The 23292-nt window shown below is 39.3% G+C and overlaps 1 protein-coding gene across 2 annotated transcripts in view; it reads right to left on the reverse strand.

The window, feature by feature from the left end:
• Positions 1 to 23292, reverse strand: part of NAPB (NSF attachment protein beta) — a 44473-nt gene that overhangs the window by 18853 nt on the left and 2328 nt on the right. The window contains exons 2-5 of one of the 2 annotated variants that reach the window (XM_032248156.1): positions 11350 to 11429; positions 6083 to 6199; positions 4136 to 4182; positions 3921 to 3998 (exon numbers count right to left, since the gene is read on the reverse strand). In XM_032248156.1, coding sequence (XP_032104047.1) covers positions 3921 to 3998; positions 4136 to 4182; positions 6083 to 6199; positions 11350 to 11429 — 322 coding nt within the window. The remainder of the gene's footprint in view (positions 1 to 3920; positions 3999 to 4135; positions 4183 to 6082; positions 6200 to 11349; positions 11430 to 23292) is intronic. The other variant, XM_032248157.1, reaches the window with a different exon arrangement.

A 23292-nucleotide genomic window follows, 5' to 3' on the forward strand; every position in this document is an offset into this window, starting at 1 on the left:
ACCTAGATGAGTGTTACAACACACGGAATTCTGGAATAAGACACAAGGCCCTTATGATTGTATCAATGATGCCATAAAGCAAATGCAATTTCCAGGCTTAAGAGTCCACTATGTATGTGAAATAGTCTTAAGTAGCTTTAAAATGGCATCAGTTCTTTAGAACAAATGCACCTAGATGAGACCTAACATAAGTCTGCCATTTACACCTATTCTATGCTATAACAAACAGTATTAAATAAGGATCTCCAGAGGATGAAAACAGAATTGAATTATATTTCCTCTAGATCATTTAAAAAATCATCTAAAGAGGACCCATTTATTATGTGGTTTAATGGTTTAAAGTAAAAGAAGTAATGTGGGAAGGTGAAAAATCTCTACAATGAGAATTACAAAACACTGCTCAAAGAAATCAAAGAAAACACAAACAAATGGTAAAACATCCCATGCTCATGGATAGAAAGAATCGGTATCATTAAAATGGCCATACTGCTCAAAGAAATTTAGATTAAATGCTATCCCTGTTAAACTACCAATGATCTTCACAGAACTAGAAAACACTATTTTAAAGTTCATGTGAAATCAAAAAATAGCCTGAATGGCCAAAGCAACCCTTAGCAAAAAGAACAAAGCTAGAGGCATCATGTTACCTCACTTCAAATTATACTACAGGGCTACAGTAACCAAAACAATATGGTGCAACAGACACATAGATTAATGGACCAGCAAAGAGAGCCCAGAAATAAGGCCACACACCTATAGCTATGAGGTCTTTAACAAGGCTGACAAAAACAAGAAATAGCAAAGACTTCCTATTCAATAAATGGTGCTGGAATAACTGGCTTGCTATATGCAGAAGATTAAAGCTGGACCCCTTCCTTACACCATATATAAAAATAGACTCAAGATTGATTAAAAACTTAAATGTAAAACCTAAAATGATAAAAATCTTAGAAGACAACCTAGGCAGTACCATTAGGGATATTGGAACAGGCAGATTTCATGACAAAGACACCAAAAACAATCGCAACAAAAACAAATGTTGATACGTGGAACTTAAGGGCTTCTGCATAGCAAAAGAAACTATCAACAAAGTAAACGGACAACCTACAGGATGGAAGGAAATACTTGCAAACTATGTATCTGACAAAGGTCTAATATCCAGCATCTACAAGGAACTTAAAAATTTGCAAGAGAAAAACAACTTCATTAAAAAGTGGGCAAGGCCGGGCGCGGTGGCTCAAGCCTGTAATCCCCGCACTTTGGGAGGCCGAGGCGGGTGGATCACGAGGTCAAGAGATCGAGACCATCCTGGTCAACATGGTGAAACCCTGTCTCTACTAAAAATACAAAAAATTAGCTGGGCATGGTGGCGTGTGCCTGTAATCCCAGCTACTCAGGAGGCTGAGGCAGGAGAATTGCCTGAACCCAGGAGGCGGAGGTTGCGGTGAGCCGAGATCGCGCCATTGCACTCCAGCCTGGGTAACAAGAGCGAAACTCCGTCTCAAAAAAAAAAAAAAAAAAAGTGGGCAAAGGACATGAACAGACACTTTTCAAAAGAAGACATATATGCAGACAACAAGACATATATGCATCTTGTTAAAGATCAGTATCATTAGAGGAATGCAAATCAAAACTATAATGAGACAGCATCTCACACCAGTCAGAATGCCTATTATTTAAAAGTCAAGGGCTGGGCACGGTGGCTCATGCCTGTAATCCCAGCACTTTGGGAGGCTGGGGCGGGCAGATCACCTGAGGTAGGAAATTCGAGATCAGCCTGCCAACAAGGAGAAACCCTGTCTCTACTAAAAATACAAAATTAGCCGGGTGTGGTGGTGCATGCCTGTAATCCCAGCTACTCGGGAGGCTGAGGCAGGAGAATCGCTTGAGCCTGGGAAGCAGAGGTTACAGTGATCCAGGATCACGCATTGCACCCCAGACTGAGCGACAAGAGTGAAACTCCACCTAAAAAAAAAAAAAAAAAAAAAAAGTCAAAAAACAACAAATGCTGGTGGGGTTGTGGAGAACACTTACATACATAAATTAGTTCAACCATTGTGGAAAGCATATGGCAATTGCTCAGAGAGCTGAAAGCAGAACTAACATTCAACCCAGCAATCCCATTACTAGGTATATAGCCACAGTAATATAAATCATTCCACCATAAAGACACATGAATGTTCACTGCAGCAGTATTCGCAATAGCAAAGACAAGGGATCAACCTAAATGTCCATCAATGGTAAACTGGAAAAAGAAAATGTGGTACATATACACCACAGAATACTATGTAGCCATAAAAAAAGAACAAGATCATGTCTTACGCAGGAACATGAATGGGGCTGGAAGTTATTATCCTTAGCAAATTAATGTAGGAACAGAAAACCAAATACTGCATGTTCTCACTTATAAGTGGGAGCTAAGTGATGATAACACCTGAACACAAAGACGTGACAACAGACACTTGGGTCTATTTGAAAGTGGAAGGTGGCAGGAGGGAAAGTAGCAGAAAAGCAAAATGCCTGGGTGATGAAGTAATCTGTACAACAAACCCCTATGACACAAGTTTACCTGTATAATAAATCTTCACCGGTAGCCCCGAACCTAAACATTAAAAAATTTTAGAAACTCCCAAAACATGTTACATATATTTTTAAGGTTTCACAAGATTTTTATTTGTATTGAGTATGTTACATCTGTTTGATTTATCAACTACTAAAATACTCTCTCAAAAAAAAGAAGTAATGTGAAGTTATGAAACTACACACTTTATTGACCACTAGCTAAAATCTGTGAATGAGCTAAAATCAAAAAAGAGACACTGGGTAGTAGAGCTGAAGGAGAAGAAAGTCATCTGTAACAAGCCAGATATAAGCTGTCTTGGGTGTAACTGATTGTTCAAACATTAATTTCACAATCCCCCAACCACAATTGTGAGTCTAACCAGGGAAGGGAAGGTAATAATGTCTCCTTTTATTTAATTTTTTTTTTTAAGAGGGTGTCTCACTATGTTGTTCAACTCCTAGGCTCAATCAATCCTCCCACTTCAGCCTCCCCAAATACTGGGATTACAGGCGTGAGCTACCACGCTTGGCCAGGTGATGATGTTTCTAAACAACATAAGAGCTGAAACATTAGGGACCATAACAACCTAACCCTGTGCCTGCATGTGTGCATGCATATGTGTGCGCAAGTGTATGTGTGTTCAGTAATGCTCGTAAATTGGTTTTGCTTTTTTTTTTTTTTTTTTTGAGATGGAGTCTCGCTCTGTCATCCAGGCTGAAGTGCAAGGGTACCATCTTGGCTCATTGCAACCTCCACCTCCTGGGCTTAAGAGATCCTCCAACCTCAGCCTCCCGAGTAGCTGGGTCTACAGGCATGTGCCACCACTCCTGGCTAGTTGCTTTGTATTTTTAGTAGACATAGAGATTTGTCATGTTGCCCAGGCTGGTCTTGAACTCCTAGGCTCAAGCAATCCTCCAGCCTTGGCCTCCCAAAGCGGTGGGATTATCAGCATCAGCCACTGTACCTGGCCGTTTTTTTTTTTTTGAGAGAAAAAAAAGAGTACATTACATTTCATTTTATCTGCTCCCAAGTTTATGGTCACCTCTTAGGCTTTCTTCACTGGGCCTTAGAGTACTAATACAGCTGAAGGTTCTTTTGGCAATGCTAATGGTCTGACATGAATCAAAGAGTGGAAACAATGGGTGATCTCTGTAAATCTTAACCAGCTCTCATGTCTTAAATGCCCCCTCCAGGAAAACAGCCCATCTACTTAGCCAGCTGGACCCTGAAAGTCTCCACGTGAGGCCATCTATAATCACTCTGCATCTACGATCACTCAAACTGAGAGGAGAGAATTCTTTGAGTCAATGTATCTATCTGTTTGCTTCACATCTGAGGAAGTGTGCCCATGGCTTACCTTCTCAATGTCAACAAGTTCAGTCTCATAGATCTCTGCAATAGTAATGTGGTGCTTGGCTGCAATTGTAAACCTTCCCTAGGGGAAAAAACAAGCAAGGGTCACACACCCATTTTACCTATCTGAATGCCACTTGAGGAACATAAAAAAGAAAGATACAACTCTAAGCCATCTCGACTCCACCCCACAGCCGCTCAAGCAATGGAATGTCTTACCATGTCTGTGTAAATGTCGATGGCTGCATTTAAGCAGTTGATAGCCTCTGAAGCGTAGGCATTTAAGAAAAACAATGAAAAATCCATTCAGTCAAAGAGGGTTCAGGTGAGGCTGTCTTCTTGGCTGTTATTAGAAGGTTAATTAGGTATAATTTTGGAGTGGAGGGTGGGCAGGTTAGTTAGTGAGAAGCAAACAAAAATCATGCACAAGTTCAGATTCATCAGCATGGCTTTGTTCCCAGCAGCTACATTATAATTTAGGGAACTGCAGCTTGAGTAATATTGACTTAGTTACTCTGAACCTTAAAGTGAGGACTCCATCCAGGAGAAAGACTGTATTTATAAAAGAAAACAAAACCATGGAGGCTGTCACCAACACTGATAAATTTTATCTGCTAAAATGCAAATGCAAACATATTCTTCATTAATACCATGCACATATATTAATTTTGGAACACGGCACCACATCACAAGAACAATCACCTCAACAGACTGTACTCTCCATGCAGCGAAAAGCAAAAATCACTCTGAAATGCCTATTCAAGCAACTCTTAAGCAAAGTCAACATTCTGTATCATGTTCAAAGATGCTAAATTTTAGTATACTAACAAAAGAAACAAATCTAATAAAGAATAATGCTAATAAATTATACTAATTTTGTAAAAAAGTGAAACAAAAAATTTCACCTATCATAAAATGACGATGTTTATAATGCTCACATATAGTGACAGCTCCAAGTTTACTGCTTTTGGTTTAAAAGAGTCAGCAATGTAGAAAGGCCTGACTACAGAATTAGAAAGGTAAGCAGATGAACAAAAATTGAAACAATTTCCCTCTAAACTACATAAAAAATGTGGATCCGTTATACCTTTAAAAATATAGAATATAAAGAGAAAAATAACCTATCTATAATCCCACTCAAATCCACTGCTAGTACTCAGAAGTACTTTTCCTTTGTGTTTATTAGATACATTTTTATGTGCGCAAACTTTTTTCTGAAAATGAGATTATACAACATTCAGTCTCATGTGCTTCTTTAATTGCCACGTAAATATTTAACAGGTCACTGAAGATTCTCTGAAACCAGAGATTTTAATGCCTGCACCATATTCAAAAGTACTGATACATCATAATTTTACCATTCTAACAGCTCATTTAACCTGTGTCCAGTTTTTCACTTTGGGAAATAAACTGTGATTAATCTTTATACAAAAGGTCTTGAAGATACCCTATTTCTTTATGACATATTTATTCTCAAAATTTGGGATTTTTGTGTTAAACAAAATGGACTGCTAAAAGAAAACTGGAAAAATTCAAAAGTTCCCTCTGTGCACATGTATAAAAGAGAAGAAATTAACTTTTAATTAACACCTTTAATTACACTCTTCTAACTAAAAAGAAATAACCTTTGCAAAATTTTATCACATTAAATATCCAACTGCATTCTTTCCTCAAAACAAATACTTTGAAAAACATATTTTAAAAAACCAAAGGGATACCATATGAATAAGACGTTTTTAAAGACTGGATATTGTAATCTCCCATTAACTGGATCTTGAAATTCATTAGGTATTTAGGAGTTAGGGAATATAAGAGTTTTCTTTTATGATCAATATACATTTTCACAAAATTAAGATGTAAGAAGTCTTAGATAAAAGTAAAGGTAGTTTCCAGAAATTATCTAAAATGCAGTATAAATGGAGTTTAATTAAATGATGCTATGAACTAAACAACCAGTATAAATTTAACACATTTTTTCCTTATAAAAGCTCCCAAATGATTAAAAGAAATCCCAAAGGTTATCAAAATTTCTCTATTATTCCAAAATACAAAAATTCCTTTTTATCAGGACTCGAATGGACACCAACACTGACCTTAAAGTTGAGGGAAGCACTGACTGGTTAGTTAGACACAGAGACAGACATGCTATGCACTTGGCTGGCTTACCTTGGGGATCCGCCTTTTTGTAAGCATTTCCAGCGTCCACAAAGCTGGTTGCGGAGTCATGTTTGCTCTGAAGCTGCATGTGGAGCTTGGCTGCCTGACAGAATGCATTTCCTGCAGCTGAAGAAGACAAAACAATTAAACACAGAGGAATAAATCCCCCCACAGAGAAGCCCATGCTCTAAGTACTGGGCCTCCCTAGAAAAGTTATATTCCACTGAAGAAGCATTCCAATCAGAAGCAAAAATCCCTGTGGTCCAGTGCATCTTGGGCAAATATCAAAATAACCAGAATCAAGTCATACAGCGACAAAGCTTCTCCACCTCCGCCCCAGCAGACTTTCCAAGTGTTCCCGGGCACTAAGCCACCATTCCCTGGTCTGGCCATTCAATACCAATGGCCAAGTCTTAGGCTCTTCACTTTGATTCCACAAACATAATAAACACCAACCAAGGGCTTCAAGCCGCAGATGATTAAAGAAAGGTAAAACGATGAGCTCACGGATTATTTGTTCCATTTTCTCAGTGTCTACTGGACTTAGCTGCCAGTGTGGAAGAAACTACTAATAATGGCTTTATGGATAAAGTAAGTTTCCTAAAGAGCCAAAATCAGGCCCACAATTTTGAAATCCAAAAGTCTAAAAATTCAAAATTTTTTCTTCACTTTATAGTAAAATCTGACTGATTTTAAGAGGTTTAATCTATTTTACCCCATTTAATATGAGAATTTATACATTTCCCTGCAGAATCACCGATGGATCTGGTTGTGGGATACTGGCCAGGTCTCCAACTGGGGACATGGCACAATGTATAAGGTACATTAACTAATCTTTTTCTGAAAAGATTTTGGATCAGAGACCATTGATTCTGGAGTGCTGAAAAAGAAAGGAGAAGGAATCGCTAGCAGAGGAATCACATGAACACGGAAGAAATTCTTGAAGGTAAGAAAGGGATGAAAGTGGAGGCCACTGACAAGCCTGTCCTGACTGGAGGAGGGCAGCGGAAATCAAGGCTGAAGCTGCATCAGGCCGCCTCCAAGAGGGTTTAAACATCAACATGTATAAATTCCTGAGCTCAGAGAAAGCAACATGGAGGAGTGCCTCCGACAAATGAGTCACACTGGGGAAGTCAGTACAGTAGAAATGAAGAAAGAATCTGCTCCACCAGGAAAAGCATAGTTAAGAGTATCACAAAGCCTTTAGATTTCAAAAAAAATTAATCATAAAGCAGTACTCACTGCTGATATTAAACCTTTGCTACAAATTTCTTTGTGAGGAAAAAAAGTCCAATTCTTTGCTTTTTTGAGACAGGGTCTCACTGTCACCCAGGCTGCAGTACAGTGGCAGGATCACAGCTCACTGCAACCTCCACTTCCTAGGATCAAGAGATCCTCCTGCCTCAGCCTCCCAAGTAGCTGGGACCACAAGCATGTGCCACCACACCTGGCTATTTTTTTTTATTTTTTTATTTTTGTAGCGATGGGCTCTCACTATGATGTCCAGGCTGGTCTTGAACTTCTGGGCTCAAGCAATCCTCCAGCCTCGGCCTCCCAAAGTGCTGGGACTACAGGTGTGAGCCACCACACCTGCCCATAAACATCCAATTCTGCTAAAGCTTCAGTTGCATCTCTTGTCCCAACTCCCTCTCCCCAGAGAACATGCTTAATTCTCACATGGGTCCTGAACCTGAGGGCAAAGGGACAGTATAAACTCGAGCTGACCTGCCCAGGTTCAATTTTGCTCTGTACCTCAGTTTCTGATCAAAAGAATACCCAGGCAATTTTGAAAAATATGTAACCACCAGTATGACGTGGGTACTGCTATGATCTGCATGGTGGTATCCCGCCAAAATTTGTATTACTGGAGCCTGATATCCCATTAGACAGTATGAGGAGGTGGGGTCTTTGGGGAAGTGATGAAGTCATGAGAGCTCCACCCTCATAAATGGGATGAGTGCCCTTATGAAGGAGGTTGAAGAGAGCTGCCTTGTCCCGTCTACCACATGAGGACACAGCAAGAAGGCTCCTTCATGGAAGCTGAGAGCAGTTCTCACCAAACACGGAATCTGCTGGCACTTTGATCTTAAACTACCCAGCCTCCAGAACTCTTAACAATACATTTATTTTCTTTATAAATTACCCTGTCTAAGGTATTTTGTTATAGCAGCAGGAAGAAACCAAGGCGCTGAACAATCAGAGTAGATGTCAGCCACAGGGCTAGAGCTGGAACTAAAGAAGCTCTGCTGGCCCCTGGTGAATCATGAAAGGCTGGGGGGCATCCAGAAGGGGCAACGGCCACTGCCAGGGCAGCGGGCAGGCACCTGCGGTACTAGGGGCAGCACTTAACCATGAAGTGGCAGCTCAGGAACATACTTGCTAAGTGGGAGCTTTGATGGGCTCTGCCTCAGAAGAATGTAGTAATAGCTTGGACTCTGCATGTAAAGTGCTAATAGAGGGGCCTGACTCACATTCTACAGTGGCCACTTTCATTATTATATGCAAATCTAGCCTTAGATCATATCTGTGGTTTGGCATATTTAAATGCCATCTTTTTTTTTTTTTTATAACCTACATCCTTATTCTCCTGCTGGCATTTCATTTTTGAGAACTTATCTATGTTTCCTGACCCAGAATCAGTCATGGTCCATCCTTTTCTTGCTCAATAATACCACAACACCCAGGCTCTTCTGGGCTCCTTCTATTTCTTCAGATAATAGTAAGGGGTTTAATTTTACATTTTCACATTCCCACATTCCAAAAAAAGTTGCTGGCTTACTTTCACTCTGAGTACTCATTCCAATCACTGATAGCAAATGCTAGCTTGGTGTATCTAAACTTGAAGTGTCTTTAAAGGAGCATAAATTAAATTAAATGGCCTCTGGGAAACCACACAATTTAGGCTAAATTTGCTCACCTGCAAAACTGGTATAATACCTGTCATGATGATCTCTCAAAAGCTGAGTATCAAACAAATTAGCTTAATCATTATAAAAGAACTTTAAAACTATAAAGAGATGCAATGCTTTTACAATCATCACCAATGCAATATGGATAGAACTTCAAAGAGTCTAATGTTCACTCAACAAATAATATACTGAGTGCCTATGACTTTGCAGGTAATAATTTAGGTCCTGGAGATACAGCAGAGGTAAAACAAACATCCTAGCCTTCCAAAGTTTACATTTTAATGAAAATCATCATATAATAAAAAACATGTAAATATAAATGAATAAAACATTATGTAATTTATTTTTGCTAGATGGTGATAAGAGCGTTGGAGGAAAAAAAAGTGTTTCCAGGAAGGAGAAGGTCGTTATTTTTTAAAAGGGTGGCCAGAAAGGCCTCACCAAGATGATGACATGGGAAGAGGGAACTGAAGGAGGCAGAGACCCAGCAACATTCTGTTTGAGGGAAGAGTAGGGAGACAGAGGGAACAGTGCACGCAAAGGCTCTGAGGTGGGAGCTGGGTGTACAAGGAAGGTGGTAGTCTTTGAGGGCCACTATAGGGATGTCAGCTGTTATTTACAATGATATGACCTTACTTGTGTTATGTTACTTCATTACATTTATGCCTAGTGTTCCATTACTGGAACACTAAGCATGTGGGAGTTATTTATATCCTACCCTACTGCTCAAGGTCATCGCCAAGGTCTGATTTCCAAAATTCAAAAAATTGCAACCTCGGGCATAAATGGAAACAGACTGGGAAAGTGCAGAAGAAATATGGCAATGAGGCTAGAGCATCACCCCAGGTAACAGATGACAGGGGGGCGGGGAGGTTGTACACACAAAGCCTCCTTAGTTACATACATGATCAGCGGCCTCTCTGAAGTGGAATTTTCCAAAGGTTAGAATATCTGATCACCAAATACAATAAGTAATAAGTGGTCTCCACTGGGCATGGTGGCTCACAACTGTAATCCCAGAACTTTGGGAGGCCGAGGTGGGCGGATCGCCTGAGCTCAGGAGTTCGAAACCACCCTGGGCAACATGGTGAAACCCCATCTCTACTAAAATATAAAAAATTAGCTGGGCATGGTGGCACACGCCTGTAGCTCCAGCTGCTCGGGAGACTGAGGCACGAAAATCGCTTGAGCCCAGAGGTTGAGGTTGCAGTGAGTCAAAATTGCACCACTGTACTCCAGTTTGGGCTACAGAGTGAGACTCTGTCTCAAAATAAACACATAAATAAATAAATAAGTGGTCTCTTCAGGTAAGATCACTTTCTACTTATAAGACCTGAACAAAACAAAAGATGGAATGTGAAACAAATTTCTCCTCCATTTTAAAAATACAATTCAGGCATAAGTATGTTTTGAAAAATAGCATATCCTTTTATACTAAAGCCTTAGCTAAAACTAAACTTCTTCTTAAGATCTTTAAAGTCAGAAGAGATCTTTTAGATTCATCTAACTCAAAAGCATTTTCTCCTTTGAAATGATTTTAAAGTGTCTGCGTTGAAACAGCTTGTAGAGGGCAAGAGTCCCACTTCCATTCCCACAGCAGCTGTGAGGAGAATTCAATACCCACGTCCCCTGCTCTGGTCAAAGGTGGTCTCCATTTCACCATAAAAATATACCATTACTGAGCCATGAAAGATCTCTTTTGCTGAAGGGAGAGAGATGACTCCTCTGAAACAGCCATCCCTTCTCAGACCAATGACAATAATCATCCTGTGAATTTTGTTATGCCCGGACTCACCGGGTAGAAAGCTTACTTTAAAAAATAATCATGAGTCTGCTGAGGTTGATGATTTTAAATCCATCCCCTCACCCCGACCCCCAACTGCCATAGTTCTCAGTGGAATTACATTCAGTTATCGAATAGCAGGGAATGGTCATTCTCAACCAATGTTCAGGTAAAGAAAATCAGGCATTTCTCTTTATCTCACTAGGTTTAATGGCTTTTATTCCAACTTTCATTCCTTATAGCGCTGTATTTATTTGAGCATATTAGTAAGAAGCAAAGATTACTCTAATTCCAAGTAATTCTTAACTATTATTAGTTACCACATGCCTACTGTATTAAGAAGTATATGGAAACTAAGACAGACACTGTCCCTGTGATTGTACGTAAGCCAGACTTTCAAGCTTCGTTCACTTAGACACACTCCTTCAGTCTCCATATGTCACCAGCAGCCACACCAGTTATTCAGCACTGACACCTGTCTCTGGGGCCAATAGTCTTGCTCTTTAAGGTGAAAACAGTCATTTCTTCCTTCAAAGTGTTTTTAAACCATTTGCCCAAAAAACAAACAAAAATTTTGTACATACCACTCCAATTTTTAGCCATCTTGAACATATTTGCAGCTCTGGTATACATTTCACAAGCCTCTTCTATTCTTGTGTTTCCTCTGAGAAAAATTTAAAAATTAGGTTACATTTTAACAACCATCCACATCTCTAATTCTCCCTCCCTCAAATGATAAACAATTAGTACATACTTGCTATGTGCCAGACAAGCATTACAGAATCTTAACCTCTGTTTAATGGAGATACTTTTACTATCCTTGTTTTCTAGATGAGGAAACTGGGGTGTTAAGTGGTAAAGTAACTAGCCCAAGGTATCACAGAAAGACCAGTTTAGAATTAAGACAAACACAGGGCCGGGGGTGGTGGTTCATGCCTGCAATCTCAGAGCTTTGGGAGGCAAAGGTGGGTGGATCACCCGAAGTCAAGGGTTTCAGATCTGCCTGGCCAACATGGTGAAACCCCTTCTCTACTACAAATACAAAAGCTAGCTGGGCGTGGTGGCATGAGCCTGTAGTCCCAGCTACTCAGGAGGCTGAGACAGGAGAATCACTTGAAACTGGGAGGCGGAGGTTGCAGTGACAGAGACTGCACCATTGCACTCCAGCCTGGGCAACAAGAGTGAAACTATGACTAAAAGAAAAAAAAAAGGCTCAAACTCAGATATGGCTGACCCCAGAACCAGAGGGGTTACAGACTAAAGATGTTACCCTGATTACATCTTTGATCAGAGTCCTTCCCATCTATTAAAGCTGGAAGTTTTATAACAGTCTGAGTAGTTAAAAGTATGTTTTTCAAAGGAGATTAAATTTTGAAGGATAAAGACATCTTCACCCTGTTATCTCCCAAGAGTTCAGCACTATGTTTATTCAGAAGCCACATCATATGAGAAAGCGGCATGCCATTCTACAGCTGTATTATGTCAACTCTAGTAAGGGCAAATAGTTCCACAATGCGAAAGAGGCCTCAGGGTCCAGCCCAATATAGAAATGCATTTTACAACACCCTAAGAGAAGGGTACCTCCACTGTTGCTTGAACATATACAGTTCTGGGAAGTTCTTCACCAAGCAGCTGATTCCACTGAGGGACAGCTTCAAGCTACTTGGAAATTTCTTCTCACATAAAAGTCAAAATTATCTTCCATAATCCTCCCAGAGTTTTCTAATTCTACTTTGCTTTTACTATGCTAAGGCCCCTCCATGAAAGACGTTTATCTATCTTGTCTATACATAATCATAAAATATCCAGTGGAAAACTGAGACGCAGTAGACTCTGTACAGTACACATAACAAGGAACTCTGTGGGGTATGGACATAAGGACTCACAGACAGGAGAGGTCAAGGCTGACACTGGATGCTGGCCTGGTATGAACACATGTACATGAAAGAGTGCACACACATGTGCTAGGAACTCCAATAAGCTCCAAGCTCCAGGAGAGAAGCTTGCAGCTCTGTGTCAACACAAATCCTACTACACATCAGAGGCTAGGCATACAGCAAGGCTCAGGTGTGACTCAGACCTTAGGCAATAACAGTTTGGCCCTGGACTAGTTCTTTAACTCCTTCACACCTCAGTTTTGGCATATGTAAACTGAATATTACGTATACCTAGGAGTTATCATGAGGATCAAAAGAAATAATCCATATATAGCTGCCACTGCAGAGCTTCACTCATTGTAGATACTCAAACAGAATAGTTATCAAATCTAGATCCATGTATGGAAGGCATAAAAATCTTTGGAAATACTACATCATATGTCTCGTAAGGAACACGTATCTGGAATAAATGCAAATCAAAACCACATACGTGATACCACATGGCTCATGCTAGGATGGCTAGGACAGGCTACTGTCTGTCAAAAGACAGACAATAACAAGAGTCAGGGAGGACGTGGAGAAACCTTATATATGACCAGAAGGAATATAAAGGAAAGCCACTTTGGAAAATGGGTTGGCAGTTGCCAAAAAGGTTAAACCTAAAGTTACCATGTAACTCGGCAATTCCATTCCTAGGTACACACCCAAGAGAAATGAAAACACATCCCAGCGGGGCAAGGAGGTTCACACCTGTAACCCTAGCACTTTGGGGAGCCGAGGCAGGTGGATCACCTGAGTTCAGGAGTCTGAGACCAGCCTGGACAACATAGCGAAATCCCACATCCACTAAAAATACAAAATTAGCCAGGCATGGTGGTGCATGCCTGTAGTCCCAGTAGTCCCAGCTACTAGGGGTGGGGGGATTGAGGTTGCAGTAATCCGAGATTACACCAGTGCACACTCCAGCCCTCCAGCCTAGGCAACAGGATGAGACTTCGTCTCAAAAAAAAAAAAAAAAGAAAAAGAAAAGAAAACATATCTCCACACAAATACTTGTATACAAATGTTCACAAAAGCAGTAATCATAATAGCTAAAAAGTGGGCCAGACGCAGTGGCTCACGCCTGTAATCCCAATACTCTGAGGGCAGGAGTTCGAGACCAGCCTGGCAACTTGGCAAAATCCCATCTCTACTAAAAACACAAAAGTTAGCTTGGCATGGTGGCAGGCACCTGTAATCCCAGCTACCTGGGAGGCTGAGGCAGGAGAATCACTTTAACCCAGGAGGCAGAGGTTGCAGTGAGCCGAGATAGTGCCACTGCACTCCAGCCTGAGCGACAGAGCAAGACTGTCTCAAAAAAAAAAAAAAAAAGCTAAAAAGTACAAACAACCCAAAGTCCATCAACTGGTTAACAGATAAATAAATAAAATGTGGTATACTCATACAATGGAATATTAATGGACAATAAAAAGAAATGAAGTAGCAATACTTGCTACACTATGGCTGAGAAGCCACAATGAGATACGGTTTATATGACAGGTCTACAGTAGGTAAATTTTTAGAGACAGAAAACAGGTTAGTGGTTGATAGTGCTATGGTTTGAATGTTTTTGTCCCCTCCAAAACTGAGTTAAAATTTAATCCCCAATGCAACAGTGTTGGGAGGTAGGGCCTACTGGGAGGTGTTTAGGTCACGAGTGCTCTGCTCTCATGAATTTACTAAGAACGCTAATAAAAGAGCTTGTGAAAGGGACTTCCATTCTCTCTGGTTCTCTCTTCTACCATGTGAAGACAAGGCAAGACGACCCCCACCAGATACCAGACACTGGTGCTTTGATCTTAGACTTTCCAGCCTCCAAAACTGTGAGAAACACATTTCTGTTCTTTATAAATTACCCAGACCAAGGTATTGTGTTACAGCACCACAAAGCAGGCAAAGACATTTAGAGGTGGGAGTGTTGGGGAAAAAACGTGGAGGTGAGGGAAAATGACAGCTAAATGGTTCAGGGTTTCTTTTTGGGTTGATGAAGATGTTCTAAAACTGCTGTGGTTGCATAGCCCTGTGAATATGCTAAAAACCTCTGAATTGTATATTTTAAATGGGTGAATTGTATGGTATATGTATTAAATCTCAATAAAGCTTCCTCCCCAACACACACATACAAAAATCAAAAAACAAACAAAAACCTTTGGGGACTATGTTACACAGTGAAAGATGGAAATGGCAACAAGCCATACCAAAAATGAAGTGTCAGAATAAACTAAAGCTTCTTCTCACACCTTCATGTCTCTTTCTCTCCACTTCAAGTCTACACATTAAAAAAAAAAAAATAGCTAATAAGTTTCCTAAATGGAAAATTCCTGACATGAAAACGTTCTCAACCTTAACCATACCTCCCTTGAAACAAAGTCTTGCTACTTTCTGTGACTTGTTTTTCTATAGGAGTACTGGGAATCTTGAACTGTAATTACAGTGCAATCACTCTTATTAAAGGTTTCTAAATAAAACTAGCTTAATTAAAATGTACTTTATCCACTTATTTTCAGAGACAGAGCTAGAATTAACAGAGCTCCTACATTATTCTAGGTTTTATGCTAGATATTTCTATATATGTTATTACAACCATGAAAGACACTATCTCCATTTTACAGAATAGAAAATAGTATCTAGAGGTCAATGGCTTATCCAAGGCTACCCAGCCAAGGTCAGTAGTGTACCCAATACTTGACTTTAAGTTCAGTGATCTTTGAACCTTGCTAAACTATAAAAGTCTCATCTCTCCTGAAACAGAATCTCCAGAGGTAGTCTCGCTTTAAAAATTTACTTGTCATAAACCGACCATAACCTTAAAACTTCATGAAAAAATGTACTTTTGAAAGTATCCCGGATGCTTATTTTATATGAAAGTTAATTTTTATAAATTTTATGGACAAGTTTTCAGAATTTGCATTCAAAGTAACTCAACTGTTATCCAGAGGTCCCACAGTGAAGAAGAAGATCCTTGGAAACAATATTCTGTGAGGAATCCATATTACACAGCAACCTAAGTACATGGCACTCAGTTGATATTAAGAAGCTAAACTGAATTAAATTAACTATTTTTTTTTTATTGTTACAGGATTCTGATTTGGAAGAAGAAAACACTTTCCTCACCATGAAAGAAACACTGCCCAGCTAGCACAAAAACCACTGCCACCTGGCTACCCCAGCTGAACCACCTACCCTGCATTCCAGAGGAAAGGCAGACTCTCTTCTTCTTGACCATATTTATTCAGGAAATCTTTACTGAGATCCATATACGCCAGAAAACACTAAGGAAAGAAAATTCTCGCCCACAAAGAGGTCACAACATTGAAGAAAGAATATCAAGCTTCATGGCTAGAAGGGTCTGAGAAAAAGCCTATCCACTCCCCATGTTCCCCTGAAGAAACATGGTCAAAGCCGCAAATGTCCCACCAGGAGCCAGTGAACAGCAAAGCCGTGAAAACCAATTCATCTTCAAATAACTAAAATCTTGATTTTCCCCCATCCTGAATAATAACTATTTCAGAGCACTGTAAAACTCTGACAACTATAGTCTGTATTATTTTAAAACTGTGGGCGGGAGGAGGGAGACATCGTAGAATTGTAAGAACTAATGACACAGACATCCTGAGATGTATCTGAAAGAAAAAGGTGACAACTCCTGAGGTAGAAATAAAGTTGCCTGTAAAATCACAAGATATTAGGGTAGAAATATCACAAAAAGTAACAGTGACAATACTATAAAGATAAGCACATAGACTCAGAGGCAAAATTCAGCTCTAACATCAGGATGCCATGAAGGGGTGTGTCAAGCCACCTCAAAAAACTGAAAAGGGACTTGCCCAGGAGGCTAAGGGGAACCCAACTAAGCAGGGTAGCTCCCTCTTCTCATTATTTACCAGCAGTATCTCCTTTCCCACTAGACTGATGCTCTGGGGAGAGGAAGCAGCACAGAGCCTGGCACACAGGCCACAATAACAAGGCTAACTGCTTAGTGTCTGGATGGAAGAAATTGTCCACATTAATTTTTTAAGGTTTCTCAGGTATCCCTCAAAATAATAAGCAAATGTGGAAAGTATCCAGAAGAGAGAAAAATTCAAAATCCGTCTAAAAGTGCCTCTGCCATATAGAACTACTGTGTGATATTATAGGCTCTATAAACAATCTATTTCCACCTGATGCTTCACTTCTGGAATCTTCACAGATTCTAAAAACTTGGAGCTTTCCTAGATAAACTTAACCCTTCCAAGATTACTTTATTTCAGGGCTTAATAAATTTTAAAACAGTACAAATCTTTTCCGTGATGCATAAGTAGAGATTTCTTCAGTGGGGGAGACGCAGAGACCGCAGGAAGACACAAAACCACTAGAAGAGGGATTTTTGCACGTTCTCAACACAAAAACATGATAAATGCAAGAGGTGATGAGTAGGCTAACTATCCTTATTTGGTCATTATACAACAAAGACATACATAAAAAAATCAAATTGTATCCATCAATATGTGCAATACAATGTGTCAATTTTCTAATAACTTTTCACTTCACCTTCTCACACAGAGAATAATCAAAGACATTTAAGAACTGTTACCAAAGTATATGTATTTAAGGACAATTTCCTTAAATAAAGCTTATGAGAACAAGTATACCATAGAACACTAGTTAGACTTTATTTTGACAATAGTTTTCTAATGCCTCAACTTTATATGGGGAGGAGCCATCTTTATAGAGAAGAAATAGGTATAAACTGGACCTATTAATAAACCAAAGATAGGGCCGGGCGCGGTGGCTCAAGCCTGTAATCCCAGCACTTTGGGAGGCCGAGGCGGGTGGATCACGAGGTCAAGAGATCGAGACCATCCTGGTCAACATGGTGAAACCCCGTCTCTACTAAAAATACAAAAAATTAGCTGGGCGTGGTGGTGCGTGCCTGTAATCCCAGCTACTCAGGAGGCTGAGGCAGGAGAATTGCCTGAACCCAGGAGGCGGAGGTTGCGGTGAGCCGAGATCGCGCCATTGCACTCCAGCCTGGGTAACAAGAGCGAGACTCCGTCTCAAAAAAAAAACAAAAAACAAAACAAAAAAATAAAAATAAAAAAATAAACCAAAGATATTTCAAAACTTAAGAAAGATAATGGTAACTGCTAGATTAATTCAGAAATGTTTGTTACACACAAGCTGATTTGCCAAGAGCAGTTTTTAAATTGAATTTCAATCTTTATGTGATTCAATCTTTAGGCTGAATTTCCGTCTTCAGAAAATACGAATGAGATAAGTGATTCCCAAAGATGATGGTGCCTGCTTAAAGATAAACTTATCCACACATCCTCCAAAACCTTACAGATCAACGAAGAGCAAACACAACCACTCATAATCCAGGCCCATAGCAAAGGGAGGCAGAATTCAGCAGTCCTCCATTAAACATATTTGGGTAAATAAAAAATCCAAAACTAGCAGAGCCAGCAACACTGCCTCTGCTGCAAGTCAGAAGGGAGTCTGTGGACAGCAGAGGGGAGTTTAACCTGGAAATGGCTGTCCAGGGAAGAACTCTCAGCAAGGAAGTATCCTACCAGGGTGGACAAACACCCCAGGCCAGGTGGAAGACCTGGCAGGTTAGAGCACTGCAGTTGAGAACTGAATGGAGGGGCTTTGCCAGAGGTGGCAATTTCCAGAAGACACTGCTTCTGGGAGAAGGCAACTTAGAAGGTAGGAGGCTTCTATGGAGGCTTGGAATTCTTGAACAAAAGAGTATCACAGGATTAGAAGTCACACCAACCCTCTACATACCCCTCCACAGCACCATTCATTAAAGAAACCACATTTAACTGTACCTACACAAGACAGCATTTAAACTAAGAAACCTGTGAAGTCACAAAAACCCCTCATCTCCTGTCACAGAAACACATGCTATTGTGTGTCCAAGAAACTTTGACTCCCTACACTAAACAGAAAGGAGAAACAGCATCCATATGAAGCTACTATATAAGAAAGAAGATCTTAAGTGAATTAATGCAGGAATAGAAAACCAAATACCGCATGTTTTCACTTACAAGTGGCAGCTAAACACTGGATATCCATGGGCATAAAGATGGCAACAGTAGGCACAGGGACTCTGGAAGGGGGTTGGGGGGAAACAGTTGAAAACTACTGGGTACTACGCTCAATACCTGGGTGACAGGATCATTTGTAGCCTAAACCTCAGTATCACACAACATACCCAGTTAACAAACCTGTACATGTACCCCCGAATCTAAAATAAAAGTTGAAATAAAAAGAAACAAATATTAAAACAAAAATGAATCATCCTAAAAAACAAAAATTAAAATATGTTTTTTAAAAAAACAAGAATTAAAATATGTTCCCTAAAACAATCACAAGGCAGAGGAAAACAATACCATATGACTGAAATAAAATTAAACCGATATGAAAGTACACCATAAGCTAGAAATTTAAAAACTCATCATGGAAATATACACACAAAAAAGATGATGAACTCTTGTTTCAAATTCTAGAAGAACAGAAATAAAAAGACAAACTGATCTCAGAAATAAAACCTTTGTTATAGCAAAACTAGGGGGAGAGCAGATTCTACTGACAATAAGGAAAACTACGAAAACAGTCAAGAGAAAATGAAAGGGATCTAAGTAAAAGTGATATAGAGGATGGGCAAATAGCCAATATCCATGTAATCAGAGTCCCCAAAGAAGGGAGGGAAAAAAAAAATTTTTTTCAGAATACCAGAAAATATTCTGGAAACAAAAGTAATGAATCAAATACTGAACAGGCCTATATATACCTGGAAAACTTACCTAGAATAGTCTACTATGAAACATATTCTAGTAAGATGACTAGATTTTATAAACAAAGAACATTTCTGGGCTTCCACATAAAAAGGCCAAGTTATTTACAAAACTAAGAAAATCAGGCTAAGACTTCAACAGCAATATACAGAGCAAAGTAACAGTGGAGCAATGGTTTACCAGAAACTCAAGGGGGAAAAAAGTGTGAGCCAAGGATTATACAACCATGCCATCCGTCAAGCACTCCCAATGTAAGCCACGACCCAAGGGATAACTAAGAGATGACTAGGAAACACAGCTGAAATGACCGATGGTCTTGTGTTGTAGGTCTACAATAAAATGTAAGGACAAGTGTAGAAATATAACAGGGAAACATTTCTATGTCTGACAAAGTACAGTTTTTTTTTTTAAAAAAAACCCAGCACATTAGAGAAAAACAGATATAGAACATGCCCACTGAGAGGTATATAGGTAACAGGAGTTTTCCGGAGTGAACAAAATAATAGGCGCCTAAATAAAGAAAAGAAGCTAAGGATATTTAAAAAGATTTATAGCATAAAGGTAACCAGTAGAACAAAATTATAAACCTTCCTAAATAAAAAAAGAGATGATATGAAGACAAAAAGCAATGAAAATATAATAAATGTAGTGAATTTTACGTATAACAGTTTTTATGAATGAATTTTATGTATGACAGAATATGACAGTTAAGAACCAATCATATACAGGTCATTTTCAGATCTGCTCACAAAACAAAACCCAACTTTATGCTAAATACAAGAAACACAACTAAAATATCTATTCTGAAAGGCTTAAAGAGATAGTCCAAAGTATGCCCAACAAATCAAGCAGCTCTTGTTAGAGCTGTCACAACAGCAAATAACCCTGACATCTCCCAAAGGCTTCTCTCGCTCACTTGACTTGTTACTGCAGGTTGGCTGTGGCTGCTGGTTCTTTCTCCACATGTCATTATTCTCTACTCTGGAATGCAGCATTTGTCTGGTATATATACTCTTCTTAATTTCTTAAAGGGAAAAAGCCATGGCAGAAGTGCAGGGTGGCCCCTGCATCCCTTCAACTCATACTTCATCAGTCAAAGTCAGTCACATGGCCACGACTGGCAGCACAGGGCACACAACAACAGACAGCATGTATGATCCTCTTACATAATACAATCCTAAGGAATGCAAATACAAGCAATAAGAAAACAGAGATTGCTACCTTGCCGTCAGACAAAGCAGAATTTGGGCTCAAAGGCCTTAAATGAGATAAAGAAGTTCACTTCATAATCCTAAAATCTTAATTCATAATCAAGCAATACTAGTTGTGAAAATCTATGTACCAAAAACACAGTAGCCCCCTTTATAAAGAAGAAATTGCAAAAGTTAAAAAAAAAAGAAATACACTTATAAGAAAGGAGATATTAATATGCCCCCTCTGAGTTCCAAAGCAGATCAAGTGAACAAAAAAACAGACATGAAAGATATAGACAATATAATGAATAACTAGATATCAGGGATCTCTATCAAAACTTCATAAGAGAATATCCACCTTCTAAAGTATACATGGGATGGGATGTAGTGGCTCACACCTGTAATTCCAGCACTTTGGGAGACCAAGGCAAGTGAATCATTTGAGGTCAGGAGTTTGAGACCATCCTGGCCAACATGATAAAACCCTGTCTCTACTAAAAATACAAAAAATTAACCAATATTTACCACATGGCTACTGCATGCCTCAGGCTGGGTGAGGTGGTAGCCACAGCAACAAAACAGGCAGACTTCCAAGGAGTCACACATGACCACTGGCCCTCCCTCTCTCTCCTGAGTAGCTCACAAGAATGAAAGAACATGTGGAGAAAACTGCAAGAACGAAACAAGAAAAAGGCCAGTCTTGCAACAGCTTATCATTTGATACCAAGCTATAACAACCTAAAATCAGAAAACTAAACAATAAAGTTATATAGCTCTGTGCAACTGAATAAGCATTCTAACACCTCATTCAATCATTAACAACTGTGAAAAGTACATTCTGTCCCTCTGCCCTCTGATAACTAAAAAAAACAAGTTCTGAGTATGATTTTCTTGACTATGGTCACCAAACTAGTAAATGAGAGAATTCGGGCCTCCACCTGGTCTCCCAATGCATAATAATATAATTATATTTCTTATGTATATTATATAATTTATAAAAATTTTCAAATTTATAATCTATTTCTGAGAAAGATACACAAATACACGTATATATATCTTACACTGTATCACCTGTCTCTATAAGTAAACCTGAACCTAATAATTTTTTAAGAAGTTCGATCTGCATTTGAACAATTGTAACTGAGGAAAACCTAAATGCTTCACCTATGTTATCACATGGCTCCAACATATTTTGGCAAAACTTAAAAGCAATCTTTCTTAAAATAAAAATCAGTGAAGAATGCTGATAATTTACAATCTGCAATGCTTAAGAAATATTCCCAGTTTTCACAAAGAGCTAATAAATTATAGATTCATAAATATTTAAAGATAACCCGATGGGGCCCTTCATTAAATTTACATGGACATTGCTAGATTTATAGCTTTTGTGTAAACTCTGAGACTAAAGAACACTGAAAGTCAAAGGAAGACAGCATTAACCATAAAGAACATTTTTCCACTGTCATTCATTTTTTTTTTTTTTGAGACAGAGTCTCGCTCAGTGGCCCAGGTTGGAGCACAGTGGCACAATCTTGGCTCACTGCAACCTCCTCCCGGGTTCAAGTGATTCTCCTGCCTTAGCCTCCCAAGTAGCTGTGATTACAGGTGTCTGCCACCACGCCAGGCTAATTTTTGTATTTTTAATAGAGATGTGGTTTCACCATGTTGATCAGGCTAGTCCAAACTCCTGACCTCAAGGGATCCACCCGCCTCCGCCTCCCAAAGTGCTGGGATTAGAGGTATGAGCAACCACACACGGCCTCCGCTGTCATATTTAAGCACTTTCCTCTATGCACATTGTGCAGGTTATTCCCAATTGAGTCTCCTAGAAACAAGATAGACGGAGGGTATTATAAGAGGCTTTCCCAATTCAAAACACTTTTACTATCAGACTCAGGCCGATTTAAAATCATACTAGCAGTTCATTGACACTGTAAGTTGGAATTTGAAATTAACTACAAAATTCCATAGCTCATCCCTGGCAAAAAACTAAAGGACAATACAACTCTTTTGGAAGTAGTCTTACTACATGTACTATACTACAAACTTCAGAAAAAGGTTTAATTCCACAGCAACAAAAGCACATCACTGTTTAACTGGAAATTAAGCAGAAACACAAACTACCACAACAGTGATTTCCTGCGACATTTATATCCCTTGTCAGCTCTTTTCCTGGAAAGGAAGATTGGGGGTTGGGAAGGAATACTGATACCTTCCTTATCAAGCAGATAAGGCAAAGGATTTGTGTCTCACACGGAGAAGAAATAATTTGATTAGCATGTTCTCATAAATATATACGCATATTTTCATCCAATTTTACTGAAAGCAACAACAACAAAAAAAGCTATAGAATACTACTAAGAACACAGTATTGCCACAAAACCAGTGTGAGTGGTAAACACTAGAGAACTCATGATAGGCTTTAATCTGCAGAAAGAACATTCATAATGTCTCTGAGACATTATGAATAGGAAAACCCATCGTCACCATTCACACTCAGTTTACACAAAAGTTAGTGCATCTTCTTACCTGGGTACAACAGGTCAGTTTATTATCTAGCTTTGGGACCTACAGCAAGTTACTTAGCCTCTCTGTGCTTCAGTTTCTAGTGTATAAAAAAATGGAGGCAATAATAT

Source organism: Sapajus apella, unplaced genomic scaffold (genome assembly GCF_009761245.1).
Source record: "Sapajus apella isolate SASKATOON/1434 unplaced genomic scaffold, GSC_monkey_1.0 scaffold65, whole genome shotgun sequence".
NCBI lineage: Eukaryota > Metazoa > Chordata > Mammalia > Primates > Cebidae > Sapajus > Sapajus apella.